General features: G+C 39.2%; 1 protein-coding gene across 1 annotated transcript in view; it reads right to left on the reverse strand.

The window, feature by feature from the left end:
* LCLAT1 (lysocardiolipin acyltransferase 1) overlaps window positions 1–25800 on the reverse strand; it is a 183454-nt gene that overhangs the window by 50764 nt on the left and 106890 nt on the right. Inside the window, exons 4-5 of the mRNA XM_030311367.1 lie at window positions 24925–25071; window positions 19023–19139 (exon numbers count right to left, since the gene is read on the reverse strand). Of these exons, the coding sequence (XP_030167227.1) occupies window positions 19023–19139; window positions 24925–25071 (264 nt within the window). The remainder of the gene's footprint in view (window positions 1–19022; window positions 19140–24924; window positions 25072–25800) is intronic.

The raw sequence follows: 25800 nt of genomic DNA on the forward strand, positions 1-25800 counted from the left end.
CCTACAAATACAACATACTTCACCGTTAGTGTTGAGAGGGAAGTTAAATACCTAGAGAAAACAGCATTCTCCAAGTTAATGCCTCTGGGGTATTAGCCTGGTAAAGAATTCTGACACACTTTACCCTTCTATAGAGGGCCACCATTCTCTTCTACAATGTGGCTGCAGTGGATGTGTGGTCTCAATTTAGTCATTCAGCAGCTACTGAACAGCAGAGCAGCACTGAGAGAGAGAGAGAGAGAGAGAAGAGAGAGAGAGAAGAGAAGAGGGGGTGGTGCACACAGCAGGCGGACACACCCGTGAGTCTTGCTCCAAAGAAACCTCAATCTAGGGAAGAAGATAAAATAAGTTTGCAAGTTATTTGACTCTTAAATGTGGTTCAACTGTTGCAGAAGGCTGCAGGATCGGTCTTGCAGCTGAAGAGATGGAGACATGAGCTGGACATAGAACAGGTGGGTCTGTTCAAAAGGAAAAGAGACGGAAGTGTTGCAGGCCATGGGGGGAGGGAGGAGTGAGGCCGGTGCAGGCAGTGTGAGTCACCACTTTGGATGGGGCTTAGAGCTGCAGTGGGGAGTCTGGGAAGCCAGACGGGGCCTGTAGCCCAAGGTCAGAGAGCTCAGCAATGCTCTCACTTGTTTTTATCAGCTTCCTTTTCTTATTTTCCACAGCAAATATTCCAAAATCTCATTAATCACCTCTGTGTCCCAGGCACCCAACCATCATCGTCACATTACCTGACCTCCAATGTGACCGAACAGTCTTCCATCAAAGCATGGCTCACTGTCTCACCACCTACTCCCTAAACCAAAATATATATTCAAGCTCAGCCTTGCTTCCTGCCTTAGCAAGTGAGGAATCCTCTGTTCTTTCCTTCTGTTCCTGTCCCCTCATGATTTCTGAGAAAATTTGCTCTGTCATGAATCCACTCTGCTTTCAGCTTTTCCTCTATCGAGTTTTCTCCACCTTTAAAAATACGTCCCTAGTCCTCCTTGATGCAGCTGCCCCTTCTAGTGACCACCCCAGCTCTGCCCTCTCCTTTATCAGTAAGCTCCTTGGAGGAGCCACCTAAACTTGCTGTCTCCACTCACATCCATCTTTGCACCACTTAAATCTGGCTTCAGAAACCCCCAGGACCGAGAAATTCCTCTCGCCGAGATCAACAAATACCACCTAGTCACTGCACCCAAGGGACTCTGCACTGCACCCAAGGGACTCTGCAAGTAAAGATTCCGTTGACACTTAGAACTTCAGAGAAGTTGCACGTGTTTCAGAGAACGAATCCATTAAAGTCCATGAGCATCTGACCTTGCTAACAGGCCAACTACTGCTGAAAAAGACTTACTTAGATGAAATCAATATTTGCAAATACAAAATTGTAGCCATTTATAGCCATATACAGAAAAGCCAAGATGTTTTTTAAAGTCTCAAAACCATTTGTACAAACACAAATAAGACATTTGTCCCATGATTCTTTCTTAGGAAATAGCTTTGTAATTAGGATGAATCATACTTTTTTCCTACTATATGCCACCATTCAGTCTGTAAATACCTCACTCATGAATCAAAAGAGATGTAAAAAAAAAAAAAAAAGATGCAATTACTTTTACGGAGTTCTTCCTTTAAACTGCACATAATTCAGAAATCTCAAAATAGGACTGTTTGGCAACGACTATGATGATGACAAAGCCAAGAGATCTTACTTTATCTGAGAACAAGTAGTAAACTGCTTTCAAAGTTTCTCTAGTATTCTCTTAGAATGCTGAGAAGAGAATCACTTACTCCCCAGCCGTAGACTATATAAAGTCGTAAATACTACTTGTGAAATGCCCACTATTTCTGATTCCCTTTAATGTCTACTTTGTTAGAAGTGAGGCTTCATGACAACTAAGACGACCTCTCTAACTTCAGATCTTACCACGTAAAAAGATGACCTCTGGCCCCTAGTCAGGCCAGTCTCCACTGCTGGACCTTGAGCCCTCACTGTTCTCTCAATTCCTTACCAAATCAAACCCTCCTATTCCTCAAGATCTAATTCAAGGTCTGGGGCACCTGGGTGGCTCAGTCAGTTAAGGTCCGATTCTTGATTGTGGCTCAGGTCATGATCTCACTGTTGATGAGCTGGAGCCTGAGGTTGGGTTCTGCACGGACAGCAAGGAGCCTGCTTGGGATTCTCTCCCTCCCTCCCTCCCTTCTTTCTCTCGGCCCCTCCTCTGCTTGTGCTCTCTCTCAAAAGAAAGAAACTTAAAAAGCTCTAATTCAAGGTCTAACTCAATCTAACTCTCCCCCTTACTCTGCCAGCTCACTACAACGCTTCTCTACTTTACGCTCGTATATTGTTTCTGTGGTACTTGATCATACACTTTCTAAATGTGAGCACACGGATGTGCTCACCAGTGTTTATTCTGATGCTGCCAAGAGCATGCCTTGATCACACAGTATTAAATATAAAACACGGGTCTTATCTAAGATTCTTATCTAAGGTTACATACATTTAACAAAAAGACACTTTCTTTAGAATATTTAAATACAGGGGTGCCTGGGTGGCTCCGTTGGTTAAGCATCCCACTTCGGCTCAGGTTATGACCTCCTAGTTCATGAGTTTGAGCCCCACATCGGGCTCTCTGCTGTCAGTGCAGAGCCCATTTTGGACCCTCTGTCTCTCTCTCTCTCTCTCTCTCACACACACACACACACAAATATTTAAAAAAAGAATATTTAAATATAAACACCTTATATTTACAATATTTAGTCACAATTTTAATGATAATACATTACAGGGCAAATTTTTTATAATGTTTGTCTTTGCCTAAACTCTATCAAGTCTATCCTAACTTCAGCTCTTACCAATGTCTATCTCTAACCTATTAAAATATAAGCCTTCATTATGACTGATTTAGTAACGTAAGTAGTGGGTACAGTCTACCTGAATTACTAAGGAAACTAATATTGGAACCAACATACTGTTTTTACTGACGAGAAAGGTTATTAATTTCTTTAACAAAAATTAATTGGTGGGGCGCCTGGGTGGCTCAGTCAGTTAAGCATCCGACTCTTGGTTTTGGCTCAGGTTGTGCACGATCTCACGGTTCATGAGTTCGAGCCCTGCATCAGGCTGTGTATTGACAGTGCAGAGCCTGTTTGGGATTCTCGCTCCCTCTCTCTGTTCCTCCTCCACTCATGTGTGCATACTCTCTCCCCACCCCCTTCGAAATAAACATAAAAAAATTAACTGGTAAACTACTTGGAAACTTCATCTGGATTTACTATTATGAATCTATTGTGCTTGTTAAAATTCTGTTCTAGAGGAAAGCAAGTAAGCCTTAGGACACAGAAAAGAATATGTAAAGTCATTTCCATGTATTCCCACCAACAGTACGAAGTTGCTCTCCTGAGCAGAAGCATAGACTGGCCAAGTGATAGACTGTCTATCAAAATGACATCTAAGGGCAGTCTGCAAAAACATGATACAGGTGGCTGTCCAGCTATGAGGACTGACTAACTGGTTGAGGAGCTCGTCAGATCTGCTACCCCAGAGCAGTGATAACTGTGGCAGAGCAGATACTGACTAACACCACTTCTTCTGCTTTAAGTTAGTTCATTACCATCGTAAGTCACCAAGAACTTCACACCCAGTGAGTAAAATGTAGGAAGGCCCCTTGTGTCTTGACTTCTAAGAAGGTCACTGCCAAGGTTCATGTTTGACTAGGGCAGTTTTTCTTAGTTTGGGTAATAATATGCCTTCCCTTCAAAGCCTATGCACACATACACTCTAATACCGGACTTTGGCACTGCGGGCCATGTTTTCCTTAGGTGACCTTCTGCTAGAGGCCATTTCAAACCTATGAGGAAATGGGAAATACAAATCATAAACGATGAATACCAGATTTTAAAACTTTTGTACAACAGACTCAAGAGTTCTGCCACAAGTTCCCACATGGAGCCCCAAGTTACTTTCAGACTATATGTATGCAGTGCAAAATTACTCCAAACAATGGACATTGTTTGGCGATACAATCTATCAATTCAAAGAAAGTAGCTATTAACCTACCAATGAGACACACAACCCTCAACACAAATATCTCACATTATCATCTAGGAAACTGTATAGCACCTTCACAGCTTCAAACGCTAATTGTTTAAAAGTCTATAATATGTTCTGTAAACTCTTTTAAAACGTGTTCTGTATGATAAGGAGTCACAGACAGATGTTTACTTCACAGTACTGAAGTCTCTGTTGGAGAAGTATCTTAGTCCCCATAAACAGGCCTGTAACACGAACAGGAAAAGAACAAAGACCAAGAAGAAGGGCACAAACAGAACACCTGCTGTCCCAAGATTTAAGACAGTATTGTTCTCATGTAATCTTAGAATGGAAAGAATCTAGCACATAGTAGGTTACTGTGTGTTTATTATATTCAAATGAGACTATAACTGGAAAAGGGACTTGATAAAACAAAACTTGAGAAATCAGTAGAAGTCAGTGGTTACTTTCGTTTCTTTCAATTATCATTTCCTATGAAAAAGACAACTAAGCCATAATGAAAAGTATTTGCATGATGTTATTATGACAGGATAAGCACACTCACATGGGCATGCTGAGTGTCTGTGTCTGCTCTGACAGATTCTCTAAGTCGGTTATCTTATCAAGTAGGAGAATACTTGGAATGTGCTTTAATGTGTTCAAATGTAATACTTCTGTACAGAGGGAATGAAAGCCATTGAGGACAGACATGCTTCCCTCTCCCACACAACTCTGTTAGGAGAAAGCAACTTAATTTTAGAAAGTTCCTAATATACTTTCATCTGGCCCTTCCTCAGTGCAATGCAGAGGGACCAGCTTGTGACAACTGTGCCAGGACTCGCTTTGCCTCGTCCAGATTCTATGACAAAGTGAGATTGCGTTTAGCAATCCGATGATAAATGTAGGGTGCCTATGTTACAAAATCTGTATAATGACATTATATAGAAGTGAGATTTACATCACATATAAAAATATTCTCTGCAGGGGCACCTGGGTGGCTCAGTTGGTTAAGCATCTGACTTCTGCTCAGGTCACGATCTCACGGTTCATGAGCCCGAGCCCCGGGTCGGGCTCTGTGCTGACAGCTCAGAGCCTGGAGCCTGCTTCAGATTCTGTGTCTCCCTCTGTCTTTGCACCTCCCCTGCTTGCGCTCTCTTTCTCTCTCCAAAATAAATAGACACTAAAAAAATTTTTTTTCCTGCAGAAAAACGAAAAAAAAAAAAATGCCTCATTCAAAAAGCTGTCCAGATATTGTTCAACATGAATAAGTAAACAATTTCAGTATGTAGTTTTATGTTCTTGTGAGACTGATTTTTCACCATCTATTTGTAAAAAGCGAAGGCACATGAACTTGGTCTGCATGTGCGTGTGCAGAGACACACACACCAGCGAGGTCAGTGTTGTTTTTTTTTTTGTTTTTTTGTTTTTTAATTTTATTTATTTTTTATTTTTTTTTTCAACGTTTATTTATTTTTGGGACAGAGAGAGACAGAGCATGAACGGGGGAGGGGCAGAGAGAGAGGGAGACACAGAATCGGAAACAGGCTCCAGGCTCCGAGCCATCAGCCCAGAGCCCGACGCGGGGCTCGAACTCACGGACCGCGAGATCGTGACCTGGCTGAAGTCGGACGCTTAATCGACTGCGCCACCCAGGCGCCCCAAGTGTTGTTTTAACAATACCTTTGCAATACTCAAACATCAATTTATTTAAAAACAAAATAAGAAAAGGTCCTACCAAGTGGAACACTATACAGAGAAAGTATTTTTAATACGGAAGAAAAAAATCTGTAAAGCTAAAAGAGAAAAAGGTACAACCTTTTATAAATAATGCAATGGACACATGCCCAGAATAAAGGAGAAACCAAGTAAAGCTTTTTTGGACAAACCCAAAAAAGAAATCTATCCGCAAAGAAATTATATACTATATAAAACCAAAAGGCAGTCACAAGTTCCTGTTAAGATGAATTTCTGGATTCGCGGGTCCAGAGGGTTTAGATTCAGGCCAACAATTCAACTTGCATGAGGATATATTTTGATTTTCACATTAACAGGAAACTAAAGCATATTGCTACATGCATTTTGCATTTGCACTAAATTCTTAAAATTTGCTTCAATACAACAGTATAAGGACAGAAAAACTGAGCATGTAGCTGCCACACGGGTCTCGAACCACGTGAGGGAATGGTACTGGCGTCCTCTACTGTCGTTCTGTAGCTCCCACTTCTGCCTTCAGAGGGAAAGCTGGCAGAACGTTTTAATGTATGTAACAATATTCTTTGCAATCAATGTACAGTTTGCAGAAAGTTCTCAAAGGCAATTCCACAAATTTTACTTACGCAGCTTCTTCCGCAACGCTGTATTCTAAAATAAACATATTTTTGAGTGTCACAGTTATCAGCATTTTTCAGCATGTTACTCTTAAGAAAATAATATAAACATGGTAATGGCATCAATACTTAGGCAAAGACAAGCCTTTTGAATGAGTAAAATATACCAAGTATATAATTTTCACTCCCCTATGAAAATGATAATCTAACCAAAACTAGTATATAGATTAATGGCGCCACAAGACCTGCATCCATAGTCATCCTGGCCTACCTTCCACACTAATAGGTATTTATTATAGCTGGCTGGTATTAGAAAAACAGTAGATAGCCCTAGGGCAAGAGTTTCCTCCTACTGAAGTCAAGTAGTACAAGAGAGGCCCTAGGTTGCAATGATTGTCTCCTTAGCACTATCTCAGAATCTGAACCTCACTTAGTGCACTTAGTGCAATTGCACTTAGTGCAATTTAGTGCAAATTCCTCACTGAGTAGGGAAATACTAATAAACTAGGGAAACCCTACCTAAGAACCCCAATTCCATACTGATTTTTACATGATCAAATGCCAAGACCTTGTTCATTTAAGTTAAAATTAATATGCTTTTATTAATGTCCCTTATAAAAGCATAGGTAATCTAAAAAACAGGAACAAAAATCAGCCCTACTTTTGTCCTTTGGTAATTAAAAAAAAAAAAAAGACTATCTTAAGATAACATTTATTATCAAATGTGCACCTGCCTTATGTGGCCCTCCAGCACTGCCACAAATCTCTCCTCTATTGCAATAAGAGAGTCCATGTGAATTAATATCTGATCGCTAGACTGAGGGTGGTAGGGGCATTACCAATCAGACGTGCATAAACAAGCATATCAAGTGCATATGTATAAGATGCTAAAAATAGATCATCTACAAAAATCTGTACAAACCATAAATACACTGAGTACCTGTAATATTCATGACGGTGTCCTAGGGGCTCAAATACAAAAACAAGATACATTATCTATCCTAAAGGAGCTCAGAGTCCAAGGGAGAAAGAAAAAAAAAAACTATAAAAGAGGATGAAAGAAGTGATGAAGACAAATGTATAAATGAGAGTAAGAAGAAGGAAGCCCAATAACCTGGAGAAGCCAGGAGATGGTATGAAGTAGAATAGTCATTTGAACTGTCTTGAAGGATCAACAGGAACTACCCAAATGGTTGGAACAGTTTAGGAAAAGGAATAGCATGAGAAAAGTATATTCCACGTAGGTGGACTGAAGACAGGGCAAGAGGTCACAGGAAGAAATCAGTCCAGAAAGGTCAGACAGGGACTGATCTTTGGGCAATGGTCCACTGACTATGTGACTATTTGGTTAAGCACTGCAGAGGACATAATCCCAAGTGTCTTATAAGAAACACACTGGCCAACCTCAGTTCAGAGGTAGGTTGCCTTCACTTCACACAGGACGCTTCACTCAGTAGGCTCCTCAACGACCCTAAGAGAATCCTATTAGTAAAAGCCCCTGGCCCCACACTTAAACTCGTGACACGAGATATCTGTAGAACAGATCCTTTAGGAAGAATAATCAAACCCTGCGTGAACTAATTCCTACCTGAATCTCAGTGAGTGAAATCCCATTCATGGAGAATGGGTTGAAGACATGCGGTGTCTCCAAACCTCTGGAGTTGAGACACTCTCAATCACATATAGTCGGCTGTGCTGGCCTCTTAGGAGACTGTCTTTACTGAACTGCTCTTTCTCATTCTGCTGTCAGCCAGTGAGGATGAACGCTCTGAGGCTATGTGTGACATTAAACTTAAAGATAAAGACTCTGGTCACGACAGTGTACAATGTCTTCCGTGAGGAGCCATGCGTGGGAGGTCTTTCTCTCAAGTCCTTCAGAAATGGTCATATTTTTTCTGAGCATAGGATATGCTTTAATCTTACGGATTTGTCAATGATACTATCCAGTTTCCCCCTAGAGAAGATGCCAGAAAGCTCAAGCCAATTTATGGACCCATATTTTATAAGAATATAGAACCTATGTATTTTGTGTATTAACCATATAACATATGTTTTATATACCAACCTTACACCCTTATTTTCCCTTTAATTTATTCTCTAATATTGTGGTGCTGCTGTCATTGTAGCATACATATTTAGGTCCACCACTTTAGCTCTTTATGGGAACACAGCAGGGTATGAAAATACATCAACCAGTTAGCTGATGGGTTCAAAAAACTTAGAGTATTATATGCGAGGCCTATGCTGAAGGCTGGGGATAAAAATGGTCAGGGAGACAGACTTGATTCTAATGGGCATGAAATTGAAAGTTCATAGATGAAATAGACAAATGATAATACAGTCAGTAAAACATCTATGCAGGGCTGGCAGAGGAGGGAACACACTCATATGGGGAACAAAGAAGTCTAAGAGCCGTGAAGGTTTCCTGAATGAGGCTAGGAGGGGCTATGCCCTGGTAGGGAAGGCTCAGAGTACTGTGCACTCTGGGAATGGGAAGCAGTTCAGGAAGGCAAGGAGTAAAGGGACAACAAAGGAGAATGGAGAGAGGTGAGAAAGCTAAGCAAAGACCAGGTCATGGAGGGCCTGGAAAATCATGTTAAAAAAAAAAGGAGATTTTTAAAAAATGTTTATTTCTTTAAGAGAGAACACAAGTGGGGGAGGGGCAGAGAGAGAAAGAGAAAACCCCAAGCAGATTCCGTGCTATCAGCACAGAGCGCGACACGGAGCTCAATCTCGCAACCATGAGATCATGACCTGAGCCGAAATCAAGAGTCGGACACTTAACTGACTGAACCACCCCGGTACACCTCAAGAAAGTAGATTTAACCCTGGAGCATTGTGAAACCCAGGACGGGTTCTGGCCAGGAGCTGACACAATCAGATTTGCACTGTAACGTTTATCGAGTGCTTGCTCTTTTCCAGGCACTGTGCTAAGTGCTTTATGTACTGCACTGAGTCCTTATAAGAGCCCTACAAAGAAAGCACAGTTACTCCATTTTACAGATGATGGAAGTAAGGCTTGCTGAGGGACACTGCTAATTCCGGTGATGCCAGGGTTCTCCCCAGGTCTCCTGACTCCGGAGCCTGAGCCTCTAACTTAGTGTGCTGCCATCCTCATTTAGAAAAAGGCTTGATGTTCCAGTACAACATGGAGAAAGGACTGGTTAAGGCAGGCCCAGAACTAGGAAGACCAGCTGAGCTGCTATCTGGTAATTCAGGGGAGATATGATGGCAGAGAGAATGAAAAGAGAAGAATGAATTTGAGAGTAAAGAGAATCCCAAGGCACTTACTGGTTGGGGTTTCACGGCACGTGAGAGAAGCAGAGGGGACGGATCCAAGAATGACGCCCAGGTTGTAACTTGAGTAACTGAGTTGATGATAAACAGCGGTTAAGGCGAAGGCTCCACAGCTAGATTCCTAGCTCTGCCATTTCAAAGGTGGAAATCTTGGATGACTACTTCTCTGTAGCTCGGTTTCCTCATGCATAAAAGGAAGATGATAATGAAACCTCCTCTAAGAATGGGATGATTTAGTTCATGTGAAGCACTTAGGATAATCCTGGCACATAAGTACACAATCTCACCAATATTACCATTATCATCATTATAGTGCCAGCAATTGGTGTGGGGATATGGGAGGAACAGCAGTGTAGGGGGAAATGACAAGTTCAATTTTCAACACTGAAGTGCCTACAGCACCTCCAAATGGCAAAGGTCACATGTATGGCTCTGCACTAAGAAAGGGATTTACGAACAAAAGATTTGGACTCAAGCCAAGAGCATATGGAATGACCATTCAAGCCACCAACCTGAGTGACATGGAGTGGGAGAACAAAGGAACCCAGGAAGCCTTATAAGGAACCCAGACACTGAAGGGATACCCAGGTAGGAAGACTCTACAAATGAGTCTTGAGAAGTGGTCAGAGATGTAGGAGAAAAAAGGAGAAGCCCCAGGGAGAAAGTATTTCAAGAAGAATCTACAGTGCCAGTCGTTGCTAGGAGAGGAAGTAAGATATGGATGGAAAGATATTCAATGGATTTAGTAATAAAATCTTTGCCCTAATGGTCTAGGTGACATGGCCACTGCTGTCCGTTTCGAAAGCTAAGAAGTAAAATGTATTAGAGCAGCTATTAATAACAGGTCCACTATGCTAAGTCCTATTAGAGTGGAAAAAGATAGTTCAGATGACTGCCAGCAGTGGAAATAGGGATGGACCCTTAGAAGATCACTAAAGGACAGTATCCGGGGATTAAAGCAAGGAACAAAGCACTACAGGTTTTAGCCTGAACAGACTTAACTAGACGCATGATGCACAAAGCATAAGGCACAGTCCAGAATAGTCAATTAATTCAAATAGGTTGGCTCATGTGGTATGAAGAGGGGCTTCTGAGTGGTAAAATTTAAAAAGTAGATTAGAACCATATTATAGAAAGGCCTGACCATGGAATATGGAAGTGATGCAAACGTTTAAATGCCTTTCCTCCCTGGAAAATGCCTAATTATTCTTTAATTCTCAGCTCATATGCCACCTCTTCAGTGTCACTTTAGGTAAAGATCAACTAACCTTCATGTCCTCAAAATACTTTCTATTTACATCTTACGGCACTGCGTTACGATTATGTTTTCTAAACCGTATGATACTCACAGGAATGGACTATGTCTTGGTACCTGCGTCTTGCGTCTTGCAGGCCAAACAACACCTGTGCCCAAGAAACATTTTCTGAATAAATATATACACAATGACATTAGAGTGGCACCTTACGAAGACTGAGAGCTAAGTAATATGGATTGGCAAAGAAGAAACCAGAGGTAGACCAGTCAGAAAGCCAGGAAGTAAAAAGGAGAAGTAATGGGGTCCCATCCATTCAGGCCACTGTGGAAACAGAAGAAGGTAGGATGTCTCTCTAAAAAGCAGTATCAGTAGAATTTGGTGGCCAATTGAAATAGGACAGAGAACAGGAGTAAATTTTTTTAGAAAACCTTAAGAAAATGGGGGCCCCTGGGTGGCTCAATCGGTTACGCGTCCGACTTTGGCTCAGGTCATGATCTCATAGTTTGTGAGTTCAGGCCCTGCATCGGACCCTGTGCTGACGGCTCAGAGCCTGAAGCCTGCTTGGGATTCTGTGTCTCCCTCTCTTTCAGCCCCTCCCCCATTCACGCTCTGTCTGTCTCTCCCTCAAAACTAAATAAACATAAAAAAAAAAAAAAAAAGTCATTTAAAAACCTTAAAAAAAGGAATACCCTTTGACTCAGTAATTAACCTTGGAAATATATCCCAAGGGAATAATTAGAGATTTATGCATACTTTGGTATTATTTATAAGGGTGGTAAACTGGAAACAATTTTAACTTTGAACAATGAAGGACTAGTTAAATAGTGGTCCTTCTAATATGTGCACACATTAACATATACTTATGCCAATTATGCAAGGATAATGATAAAACATGCACATTATTATAAGTCTTAAAAATATTTCTAAAACAAAATATATGATCTGACTTTAATTTTGTTTGCGATGTATGAATACAGGTGGAAAAACACAGGAAGAGTTTCTGTCAAAAAGTATACAAGGCACACACCAGGTATTTCTGAGATGTGACTGAGCAGACCATAGGTACCTTTTCCTTCTTTATAATGAACTTTCCAATATTTTTATAATAAATATATTGTTTTTATAATTTAAAAAATCCCGTTTTTACAGGAAGTGAGTTAGTATTGAGAAAAATCAAGTCACCAGTTTATTGTTTTTGAGGCTCAGCGGCAAAAGAAAATTACGGGACCACAATTTGAAAGAACAGTAGGAGTGTCACTTTCTTTGTTTTGCCTTACAGATTAGAGATATGAAGGAGGAGCAGATAAATATAGGAACCAGAATAATGACATGCTTTACAAAAAGGAAACTCTTGATGTATTTTTCCATTTAAACAAAATGCAGAGTATAGCTAAGGGTACCAGGGAGAAGGTCTTGGAAAGAGAGAAGAAAAAGAAAAAAATCCTACAAAGGTTACATCTTTGTAGCACTTGGCACAGAAAAATTGTTAACTTACTACATAGTGGGAAGAACATGGGCTTTGGCATCAAATGGAGCAGAAGTGAACTCATGTACCACCCAGCAGCCATGTGACCCTGGGCAAGTCGCTAGAGTGAGTCTGTCTCCTCAGGGGTGGCATGGGGCAAAGCACTGCCTAGCGCAGCCATGGGAATGAAATGATCTGTATGACAGTGACTAGTCGGGTAGACATGAGCTCAGGGCCCCACCACTGGACTTTGATTCATTTAGCAGGTCTGAGCCCACACCTGATCATCTGTGTTTTAAATAGCTCCCTGGGCATTAGTACTGCTTGGGCAGGGTAGAGAAACATGTGAACCGCTCAGTGCCTGGCACATGGTAGGTACTTGTTAGATGGCTGTTTTTATGTAGAGAAAGAGGGCTCTGTCACTTTTCATTAACACAATGCCAAGACCTGTCCTAAATGAGCTCAGATTTTCTGCTATGAAAGAGAACTAAAATGAACAAAGATAACAGAAATGTCATTAAAGACCTAAAGGCATGCCATGGCATTCAGAGATTCAACCTGACAGACTCCAAAGGTCTTTGACATGTAATCACATATAATTTTGCTGAGGAGAATTTAAATCATTTCTGCTTCATGACATGTAGGACCAAGTCCTTTAGTTGATCCATGTGCTTTTTTACTGATCAGAACCCAGGTTCATTTAGGTTTGCTGTATTCTATTCATCACCATAAACAGATGAAAGCATTGTTCTTTGTAAAAGGGTCTCAAAAGAGAGTCAAATGCTATGCTACAGAGAAATTTGCAAATTTGGGGAAATGGAAAAGGTTTCAGAAAGTATTCTAGCAAATGTCAAAGATCTACTGTATAATTACATTTTTTAAACATAAGGGAAAGGTCTTATCCTTTTTCATAGTTTCCAGCAATAAAAAGTCACATGAAAAGGTCAGAGTGCATGGCATTTAATGCACCCAATATTTCAACAGTTTTTCTCTCTGTCTTTCTTCCTAGTATCCTAGATTATGCTAGCTGTTAGGAAGAGTCACCGAAATGCAATCCCAAGGGAGGCTCATCACTCTTCAACTAGGATAAACATAATGTGAGCCACAGAGAGCAATGGCTCCTGCTGGCCATCTTTGGTCCCCCACCATCTACATCTACTATAGGCAAGAAACAGAATGGATTATTAGCTGTGCATGAAGCAAAAAGCCCAAGAAATTAAAACACTCTGAAAACACTGAAGATTGAGCTATCTATGATTAGTCTACTGCCTAAGTGCCAACTTTCGTGGAGCAAATGAGAACTATCATAGACCAAAATGAGAGAGCCAAACACAGGACTACCAGATACTACATATGTAATCTGGGGGTTCAAGTAAGCAATTCTCTGTCCCTGAATACAGACCGAAGAGTTTTTTAATCACATGTGCTGATCTAAATTACCTGGTGGGAATTTTATTTTTTCCTTAGTGACTAACCCTATATCCCCTAGATTAGTAGAAATACACCATCTTTCATATTTAGAATATAAACATATGAGCTAAACATGGATTATCTTGGAACTTAAAAACTCAAAACTTGGGGTGCCTGGGTGGCTCAATCAGTTAAGCGCCTGACTTCAGCTCAGGTCATGATCTCGTGGTGAGTTTGAGCCCCGCATCAGGTTCCATGCTGACAGCTCAGTGCCTAGAGCCTGCTTCAGATTCTGTGTGTGTGTGTGTGTGTGTGTGTGTGTGTGTGTGTGTGTGTCTGCCCCTCCCCTGCTCACACTCTGCCTCTCTCTCTCTCAAAAATAAATAAACATTAAAAAAATTATTTTTAAAAAACCCAAAACTTAAATATATCTATATGATGTTTTATAGTCTTAACACATGAGCTGATTTGCTTGAATGACTTCAGCTAAAAATGGACGTCTAAAAACATGACTATTTGGGGGCAGGAGTTTAAGTTTTTCAACAATGGCTCCAAACAACCTTCTTAACTACTGTCTATTATTCTACAGTACAAGTCTTCAGCTCGATCACGTTCATTGTGCCTAGTTTACCGCACAGCCTCATACTGGCCCAAACTCTATGCCCTTTCTTGTACTCTTCCTATCTTGCCCTCAGCCATCCTTGAAAGTCCAAGGAAGAAATTAAGCTTCTTAAAGAAGTGAAGTGTTTCGGGGCGCCTGGGTAGCTCAGTCGGTTAAGCGTCTGACTTTAGCTCAGGTCATGATCTCACGATCTGTGGGTTTGAGCCCCGCGTCGGGCTCTGTGCTGACAGCTCAGAGACTGGAGCCTGTTTCGGATTCTGTGTCTCCCTCTTTCTCTGACCCTCCCCTGTTCATGCTCTCTCTCTCTCTCTCTGTCTCAAAATAAATAAATGTTACAAGTGAAGTGTTTCAATACTATATGCTCTCTCTTTACTGAACACTCCTATAATTACTCAAAATGTTTATATACTATATACCATAAAATTTAACATGTAATGTGATATTTTTTAAGATTTTTCTAGATGTATTCTTATCTACCCAAGAAGACTGTAAACTTCTAGGCAAGGTCATATTTTATTTTTAATGTCTACCAGTTTATTAAAGGATATGATAAAGCATACATACGAACAGTCAGATGAAGAGATACATAGGGTCTGGGAGGGTCCCAAGCAGAGCAGCTCTGTCCCTGTGGAGTTAGGTGAGTTATCTTCCTGGTATGTAGATGTGTTCACTAAGCAAGGTCATATTTTAAACAAGACACACCCTCAAACAAATATGAAGTGTTTTATCCTCACCCCCAACCACTTTAACCTAACTTCAAGTGTTTCAAATGTACGCATTTGTGCCGCCTAATGGTGAAAAGTAATTATTGCAGGGTTATAACTTAGTAATTGGCTTCTAAAACATTTAACAAAATCAAATAATGGTGGGACCAAATCTTTATTTAAAATCAAAGAAGAGTAAAGCTATTGTTAAAAATGATGAAGCACCAGGGGAGCCTGGGTGGCTTAGTCGGTCGGTCATCCGACTTCAGCTCAGGTCATGATCTTGCAGTTTGTGGATTCCAGCCCCATGTCGGGCTCTGCGCTGACAGCGCAGAGCCTGGAGGCTTGCTTCAGATTCTGTGTCTCTCTCTCTCTGCCTCTCCCTTGCTCATGCACATGCTTGCTCGCTCTCTCTCAAAAATAATAAATAAACATTAAAGAAAAATTTTTAAAAAATGATACAGCACCAGAGATGATGATAATATAACTAACTTTTGGTATGAATGAGTTACAAGTTTAAAATTGTCTGATAAATTTATTAGCACTGTCAATTAAAAAAAAAAAACTTTCTCATAAAAAGCCTTTTTTCCCTAAGTTAGAAAATTCCTTTTGGGTTTGGGTTAATATAGTACTGGAAAAACATATAATCACATACTGAAAGGTTGTGAAATCATCCAAGACAGATAATCTATCAGTGTAATACATACTTAGAAGAACATCCAGGACACTAGGCTTGTCTTATTTTTCAGATAAAAGGAAAAAACATTTAACTCAACCATGTGCAGAACATTCCATACCCTCAAGAAGGTTATAATCTAGTAAGAGTATAGAGCAAGCACATTAATGGTGAAATTTAAGGTACTCAGGGTAAACCTTTTGCAGTTACTACCACAGGAATAACACATCTGTGTAACATTATATAATGGGTGCTATATTTCAGGGTAAATGTGTGTCTTCTAAATGTTCCTAATCTCTGTGACATGTATTCTGAACAGAAGTGCAGAAGCTACTTTCCTTGTTTTGCATTTTCATTTATCCAGTCCTTCTTGGTAGGACTTCATCCTTAGTTTCTTGATGTCCTAAACTTCTCACATGCCCATTGCCAAACAGACATCGGCAATGCTGAATTTAGTTATTATGGTGAGCAGTATTCCACTGCAATAATTTATTTATACAGTCATTTGTTTTAACAGAGAGCTTCTTTTTTCACCTAACTGCTTATCAAAAGCAGATCTCAGGAAGCTAAAGATCAGAAAGTTGGGCTTGGCCCTTTTGGGGGCTTTAATTTGTTTCTAAGATCTTCACTTCTGATCCTTGATGAAACTTTTGATGCTCACTAGATACCACCCCTCGTCCCCCAAAAGTAGAGCTGCCCTTGACTCTCCACCTGATTCCCCCTCCCCTGTCATGTTAGGCAGAACCATAACCTCCTCCTTTGGGACTACCATCCCTCCATGATCTGGCCATTTAGCTACCGCTTTTTCTTTTTCAACATCTTTTTTGAGGGAAACCACGCAGTTCACTATTACAAAAGTGCTTTATGGAGACTCTGTTAACTAAAATCATACTACAAATACAAGAGGCATGGGGCATGCCTGGGTGGCTCAGTTGGTTAAGTGTCTGGCTTCAGCTCAGGTCATGATCTCACAACTCGTGAGTTCGAGTCCCACGTCAGGCTCTGTGCTGACAGCTCAGAGCCTGAAGCCTGTTTCAGGTTCTGTGTCTCCCTCTCTCTCTGCCCCTCCCCTCCATGTGCTCTGTCTCTCTTTCTCTCAAAAATAAATAAACATTAAAGAAAAAAATTTTTAAAGAGCATAGGATATTCAGTCAGAGGAACCAGATTCTAATAACTCTGACAAGCTTCTTCATCTCAATTTCTGCTTCAGTTTTGTCCTACAAGTTAAATATTAATAATGATAACTACCATGTATGGTAATTGTCAGGATTAATTGACCTTAGGCATATGAAATACTTGGCTCAATGCCTGGTACTTAGTAAGTGCTCAATAAATGTTAGCTGCTGTTACTATAATCACAATCCTATTTCTTTATTATTATTATAAGGTACAGATTCTATTCCACTTTTCTAACTGAAGTAAATAGAACCATCTAACCGTGTTTCTCTTTTTTCTGATATGGCGGGTGGGGGAATCAGTTGCCAGTTCTAGCAGGAAAAATTACACAGTGGTTGTCGACTAGTTCTCTGAGTGATGACTAAGTAACACACATTCCCCAAAGTTATAAATCAGCTTGCTTCTGATATATTTTCCAGATCTCAGAACAAGAGAGCTCTACAGATATATCCTTATCCACTATAAAATAATCTATTATCCTGCCTACATTTAGGAAGATCTTTTTTAGCAAAAGATGCGTTCCAACAGCATGCTTGTATTTACAGAGAAATCCAGTTGATGAATGTGTTCTATGATGTCAGAAATACCTTCAAAGAAATCATTAAATACTATAAGCTATCAGATTAGTAAGGACATAAAAAACACATTATTGAATAAGAAGGGTGAGCCTAAGCTGGATGCCACAGTTAAGTGGTACCACATATTAAAACAAAAACACACAAAAAACCATCGCCACTTTAATGTCTTGGTGCCTCCCTGTCCCATTCTGTAGGCGGAAAAACTGTGTTCTCCAGGAGCTTCACTGGGTAGATGGACACTTGCTGTTCATATACAATATGGCCATCAAGCCCACAAGCCCATTTCACATTACCTATGACCATAGAATTTCAAGAGCAAGCCAAACTAATAGGAACAACATTTTTGGTTTACTATCACAATGTAGTTTTGGATTGACTATACTTTTTTTTAATCATGGGTATTTAGTTGGAAAGATGCTTCAGCCTGGCAGAGTTCATTAAGATTATACTTTGTACCTTAAAGCACATTAAACCCTAAAGGAACAACAATGATGCCATTAGGGAAAGATAAAAGAACTTTATACCTTTGCTTGTATGATGGTTCAACATCTTTCATGTTAATCCACAAGCAGTTTTATGACAATGTAGCAATTATCAGATGAAGGTGATAATTTGTCACAGATGCCATCATCGTACAATATGGCTTGGTAGAAATCAGAGTGGAGAGCAGAAACACGTAAACAAGATTTTTCTTCTAGGTGACTGTGGGCTTCAAATCATTCTTGTAAAATCAGTAACACGTCAGCACATTTCTGGATAGTTCCATTTCCATATACTTTCATAAATGTTATGTGTCTCTACACATGTATGTATCCATATACAAACGTACAAACATGCAGCAATAAGATGTACAATGGCTTTTATACAACAAATATAAAAATGTAAGCATTTAAATGGATGTGATATCATCAATGAATCACCTTGTCCTGATATGCCCTTCAACAGACACAACTCTTGAGGAAGTGTGAGGTAAAATTATGAGCTACAAAGTAGGAAGCAGAAGAATGAGGTTCTATCCCTGACTACAGAAATTTCCTAACCACCTGGAGGTCAGTTCAACTTAACTATAAAACGGAGGATGCAGTCAGTACTTGCCTTCCTACCAACCAGAATCATTTGTTGGAATGAGCGGAATAATGAATGCAAAAATACTTTATAAGGTATAAAGAACAATAGTGTAAGTGTTAAGATACTTCCAAGGTAGTTTTGCTACTTTGAGAAAAATTTAAAAAGAGAATGATAGTCTATTTGTATTATTTTCTGTTATCCCAAGAGAAGGAAACATTTTTTATAAGGCTATCTTTGATATTTGATAAAGAATATATACTAAGACATTTTAGTGCATGGGGTCAATTTAGTATAAATGTGACAGTATCTTATACCTTGAGAAAAAAATATGAAAAAGTGCTTTGTAAATTCTAAAGGGCTACATACAAAGTTCAGCAACCGTTGCCACTTACATAAAAACACAGCCTTTTGATGGTGCTTACCTTCTCTTAGGCGGTCTACGACAAAAGTGAAGCCTGTAGTTCTTGGGTGTAAGACATATTCATATTTCTGAAGCCCATTCTTTTCAGCAAAATCATTACTTCGAGCTTTGCTGTTTTCTAAACAAAACAACAAACTGTTAGAAGCCATAAAATAAAGGAAGAGAAGTGAGATAAGGAAGCCCTGAAGGATTTCTTTGATGAAATGGCAGTTATTCCATCTGTAAATACTGAATATGGCATATTGAGTCAAATGAGAAGATACAAACACTGCAGTCCCTAACAAAGATCCTAGAGTTTGGGGAATTTTGAAATTTTTATAATAAGGTATTAAATAGGACTTGTTAGAATGTTTCCTGAAATTCATATTAAAATCTTTAAAATTCTTAAAGGGATTTCATAAAATAGTCAACATACAATGAAAACTGAGGTACAAATAAAATACTAACAAACCGAAATTTTCATAAAATAGTCCTTACATAACAAAAACTGAAATACCAAAAGAGGTTAATAAAACTAAAATACTTTAAATAAACATAAGGACCTCTATACTCAGAAAAAAACAAGTAGTCAATATGCCAAATATATCAAATCAACATTTTTTTAGCCCAGTAATTTAGGGCTTCAATGCAAAGTGAAATCTCTGCCCTGCTCAGGCATAGAGCATGCTAATATTACTAACCAAAACCTCTCCCCAACAGAATGGGCACATGATTAGCACATCGTGTACAAACATCTGAACATGGTTTGGCTGAATATAGTTACAGAGTCAAGTATATGTTCCAGTTGTTGGCAAAAGTTGCTTTTTCCATTCCATGAGGTAACTTTATAAGTTCCAAGAAGAACCAAACCCATTATTCAGCAAATATATTTGGAAAAAGTAGTGTTCAGAAATTTGGCCTCAACTGCTGGGAGAGATCATGAAATACCTTCTGATGACAGCAGATGTTAGAATCCGCAACTCTCAGCTGCATCCTAAAATTTATAGACTATTCCAAGTCACAAGAAAAAAAACTTTCTCTATATAAACCCAACCTTCCTCGGAATAAATTTAAGATCACGGAGTCCTCAAACCTCAAAAAACCATAGATGAATTCTTCAACATGACAATATTCAAAGAATACCCCTTTAAAGGTGTTACACTATTTTATAGTTGAAGAATCGAGTCAAAGAACTAATAACCACAGTCCCTAGAAAGACAAAAGTACAGGCTGGAAACATGAAAAGGAGTAAGCTCTTCTCACGTTCATTTGAGAATATCCTGGGCATGGGACTCTAAAATAGTTTTTGATAGACAGCTAGGAGGCCCTTCCATGGAATGAAGAATCCCAGGGACACTACAAAGATGAATAGTTAACTACTCTTCGGTTTCCTCTTCCGGTGCATCACAGACTCTGGGGATCGGAACTCTGTCGTAGAATGGGAACACAAGTAGTTCTAAAAATGTAAGGTCACAACGTGGGGCAGTAGAGATAATCAGAGACACAAAGAGATTAGAGATGCAGATTTTTCCTTCCATCCCCACTTCATCTACCCAACCCCGGACTCTGATTATTAGTAAGCATACCAGCCTCCCTCTTTCTGACCACAGCCTCCTGTCTCGTCAGCTCACTGCTGGTAACACTCCAGTGCCAGCCCTTCTCACTCCTTACACTTGGAGTTGACTACTGGCCACTCTGCATTCTCAAACCAGCCAGGCATGTTTCTACTTCAGGGTCTGTGCAGGTATTCCTTTCCCTGCCTGGAATGCCTTCCAGATACCTGCAAGGTTTTCTGCTTCATTCAATTAGTCTCTACTTTAAGAGAAATTTAACGGGCTTCTTTTGACAATTTCTATAAAAGAGTACTCTATACCCTATCTATTCCTCTCCCTGTCCTTATCTTGCTTTATTTCTCTGAACAGCATTTATGAAGACTTGACATGTTTTTATTAACTGATTGGTTTTTTATTCTATCTTTCCTCATAGAATGTAAGCCTCATGAAAGTAGGGACTTTGTTTTGTGTATAAAACTTCATGTACTCACATTTCTTAAATGAAGAAGTTCTATGCACAAAGTGTTTAATTACATGAAATATTATAATTGTTAAAACCCGGAAAAGCTTTTTTTTTTTTTCCAAATCACAGACACAGAACTCAAAATTACAGTATACCAGCTGTTATGGTTAATTTTATTTATCAAAGTGGCATAGCCAGGTTACCCGGACAGTTGGTCAAATATTATTCTAGATGTTTCTGTGAAGGTATTTTTCACTGAGATTAATATTTAAATCAGAAGACTTTGCATAAACAGATTACTCTCCATAATATGGGTGAGCCATATCCAATCACTTACAGGCCTGAATAGAAAATGACTAACCTCCTCAAGCAAGAAAGAGGTCTGTCAGCAGACTGCCTCTGGACTTGAACTGCAGCTCCTCCCTGGGTCTCCAGCCTAACTTACCCTGTAGATTTTTGACTCGATAAACCTCCACTACCATGTGAGTCAGTTCCTTAAAATAAAGTCCCAATTCCCATCAAAACTTCTCTCCATCTCACTCTCTCGCTCTACACACACACACACACACACACACACACACACACACACCCTGTTAGTTCTGTTTTTCTGGACCCCAACTAATAAACCAATATAAAACTCCCCAACCTTTAAAACACATGTTTTGAAAGAATAAATAATGAAAGGAGAGATAATACCACATTAAGTGCAAAGAAAAGTGTAATTCCAGTTTCACCATTATTCAAAATTATACATGTGTACATATGCACATATATATGTGTATGTGTGTGTGACCAAATGACCAAAGCAATGGACCAAAATTACAATGGTGTTTGTTTGTGGGCAGTGGGATTATAATAATTTTTGTGCTCTCTTCTATGTTTCTAAATTTCCCCAAATTCACATCTATCACTTCCATACGCAAGAAAAAAGTTATAACCAATAACATATAAAGATAAAATATATGTAAAGTTACATTTAAAAACACTAACTTGAAAATGTTGCAAGCCAGTTGGACTCTGAACTTAAGGTTATAAAACATTCCCTTCAGGCTTAAAAAAAAAACAAGTTTCAAGTTAACTGTGGTAACTAAAAACACCCTTGAATTAACAGACACTTTTTCAAAGACAATCATTATCTTAACTCAAAACTACATGTATAACCCTGTTAAAAAAAACTTCTGAAAGCTTCAGGACCTGTTTTCTCTAGCTTTTGTAAGCTGGCCTTAAAAAATGTAAATATCATTTTAACTTAAAAAATATACAACCACAACATGTAATGGTGAGCAGAACCCTGAAAATAAGCAACTAGATGTTAAGTTCATCACATAAAAGAGACAGCTGAGAACAAATACAGACTGAAAAAAGTTTTAAATATATACTTCATAGGCTCTGAAGATCTAACATGTAAGCATTTTAACACTAATATACCATAAAGTCACACCAATCCAGAAGCTTTTTTTCCTTTAGCTTTTAATGACTAAGTAACTTCTAGAGCTGCCATTCTTTAATGTACATTTTGGCATTTGCAAATATAAACCAATCTATCACTTCAGTAAATTACCTTTTATCATATGGCTGATATTTCAACACCCAAATATATTCTACATTCTTTTTTTTAAAGTTTATTTATTTTGAAAGAGAGAGAGAGCAAGCATGAGCGAAGGAGGGGCAGAGAGAGAGGAGAATCCCAAGCAGGTTCCACGCTGGCAGTGCAAAGCCCGATGTGGGGCTCTATCTCACAAACCGTGAGATCATGACCTGAGCCGAGAGAGTTGGATGCTTAACTGACTGAGCCACCCAGGCACCCCAAAGTATTACATTCTTAACTATTATAAGATTTAAATATGGCTATGTGTCCATGGTAATTTCCTAATGATAGTTCAGTTCTGGGAATCAATTAATCTACAAGCTACAATACATTTTCAAGCTTCAATGATATGCATCCAATATTATCCTCAGTATTATTCTCTGTGATCCAACTACTTTTAGAATTTTAACTATAAAAATCAAACCTATATAGTAAGCATATATTAGTACATTAGTACATAATACTACTGAATAAAAATTGCCATGGTTTACTTAGCTCCATCCAAACAGGTAAATCCAAGATCTCTTCCGTGGTATCAACGGTGAATGTTTCCCAAAATATCTGAATTTTCCTCATTAACATATTATGGCTTAGTCACCCATTCACTTAAATAGTTGTATAAAATATATTTTTCATCTTGAACTCTTTGTAGGTACCAGGTTCCACAAATTATTATGTCCACATAATGAATTAGTATGTTCATTTACATCTTCTCCCCTCTTAAGCTCTAAAAGTTGCCCTTCTCAGTAGCTCTTAAGTTGCCTCGATCTGGTCTTGAAGATTTGGAAGACAAGTTCATGTTCTGTCTCTCCATACTATTTGTGAGTTTTAGACTTTAGTTTGTCTTCTCTCGTACAGCAGACCTTCATCGACTAGATCCTTCCCAAATTCTACTGTATCTTTCTTGAAGTAGCCAGGTTATTAACAGCTTTAAAATTTTGCTCTTTTGAGTCGGATTCTATAGAACTGCTTCCTGTCCAAGCTTACCCACACTGCCAATACTCAACCACAACAGTTCTTCTGTCTTAAATGCTAGACTGCAGTAGGTGGCTTCATCTGCAAAAATGATCTGTGTCTTAAAAAGTGTGAGAACCACTGATCTGGAAGAATAAAAGACTATTTTGTTTTTAATCTTGTAAAGAATTCCTTGAGATCCACTGGTATTCTTGACCCATGCATATAGTTTAATAACTGGGAAGGCACAAAAGTCCTAAATATAACCTCCTGTGTCGCCCTCCACAAATCTGTGGTAGCTGAATTTTCTTGAGGACAGGGCAAAGCCTTTCCTGCTTATAGCAGGGATAAAGCTTTAAAATACCCAGAGAAAGGGGCACCTGGGTGGCTCAGTCAGTTAGGTGTCCGACTTCGGCTCAGGTCATGATCTCACAGTTTGTGAGTTCAAGCCCCATGTCAGACTCTGTGCTGACAGCTCAGAACCTGGAGCCTGCTTCTGATTCTGTGTCTCCTTCTCTCTGCCCTGCCCATGCTCACGCTCTGTCTCTGTCTCTCTCTGTCTCTCTCTCTCTCTCCCCCGCCCCAAAAATAAACATTATAAAAAATTTTTAAGAAATACCCAGAAAAAGGCAACATAATAACTTAAATCAACAATAAATGAATGGGTTACATCATATGTTTTTCTTAGGAAAAAAAGTTGAGAAAGAAGGGCTTGATGGATAAATATATATATCTTGAAAGAGGACAGAGAATATATAGAACAGGAAGGGGATTTTAAAATTAGCCTTTATTCTTAACATTTCATTGGCTATTTGGGTGTGTGTGTGTGTGTGTGTGTGTGTACAGTGGATCCATACAAACCATATACAACTATATAAAAAGCTGATACATGAAATATATAGTGAGACTTAAAACATAAAGCTTGGGGCGCCTGGGTTGCTTAAGTGTCTTGACTCTTGATTTCAGCTCAGGTCATCCCAGAGTCTTGAGATCGAGCCCCACACTGGGCTCCACACTAAGTGTAGAGACTGCTTAAAATGCTCTCTCTCTCTTTGCCTCTGACCCTCTCCCCTACTCAAGCTCTCTCTGAAATAAGTACTGTAATTAAAAATAAAATAAAAATATAAAGCTCTAGGATGGCAAGGAGGAACAGTAATGGCCTCTTGAAGTTGCCCATCATAGATTCTATGGTCTGGAAACCAGGAATTCTAGGTTCTGATGTGCTACCGATGAACTGAGTGAGTGATCTTAGTGGCGGGCCATTAATCTTAGTTCAGTTGCTTCATGTGAGGAATAAGTTTAGACTAAGTGATTTCTAACTTCCTTCATGTTTTAAAATTCTGTGATCTAAGCCTAGGTTACCTACCTGTGAGATCAGTCCCTTCTGGGAATATGAGGAGTTGAAGTGGTTCATGGATGTCACAAAAATAATCAATCATGTCTTCAAAATGGCTCTTGTCATCTTTCCATTTCCTATGAATGAAGATATAGGCAGCAGCCTGCATGGCCCAACCTAGAATCAATTTAACAAGTATTTACATACAATTTTATTACCAATATCCACATAGTATTGAGTATTTCAATTTTTTTTTTTTTTTTACTATGGATTAGTTACTATCCTAATCACCTCACGATATACCTTGGGTTAAATAACACCTATACCAGAGAATAGTCTTAAAGGGTTTGCAAAATTCTCAAAAACTTTTTTTCAAGCCAAGCCTAGCTATTAAAATAGCAGGGAAAAAAACTTTCCTAATATTTACCAGTAAATCATCCAAAGTTTTAACAATCCTAACCATTTTAACCAAGGTACCTACAAGAGATATACAACAATATGTTATTAGGCTTATAAAACAGTAAGCAAAGGATTGTTCTCAAGTCATGTATACAAGCATTCTCTTTCATATTTCCCATTCTGTACCAGTCAGTGTCTAAATTCAACTATTTTCAATGCTGGCCACTTCTTTAGATTTTATTGAAAACACAAAATGTGTAATGGGTACTAAACACACTAACCAGAATATACACTGTGATCACAATCCCTTTACACTTAGGGCGAATCAACCTTGCTACCTAAAGAGGTAGCCCGCCTTGGACGAGCCATGTTTTACCTAACCAGCCATCCCTTCCTGGCCAGAAATGACTAAAACTAGTGTGGTAAATAGCTGACTTAAGACAGCCAATCTATAGCCTGTTCAATAGTCTATGAAGCACGAAACACTTGGCCCAAACACAGTAACTC

This window comes from Lynx canadensis, chromosome A3 (assembly GCF_007474595.2).
Source record: "Lynx canadensis isolate LIC74 chromosome A3, mLynCan4.pri.v2, whole genome shotgun sequence".
Lineage (NCBI taxonomy): Eukaryota > Metazoa > Chordata > Mammalia > Carnivora > Felidae > Lynx > Lynx canadensis.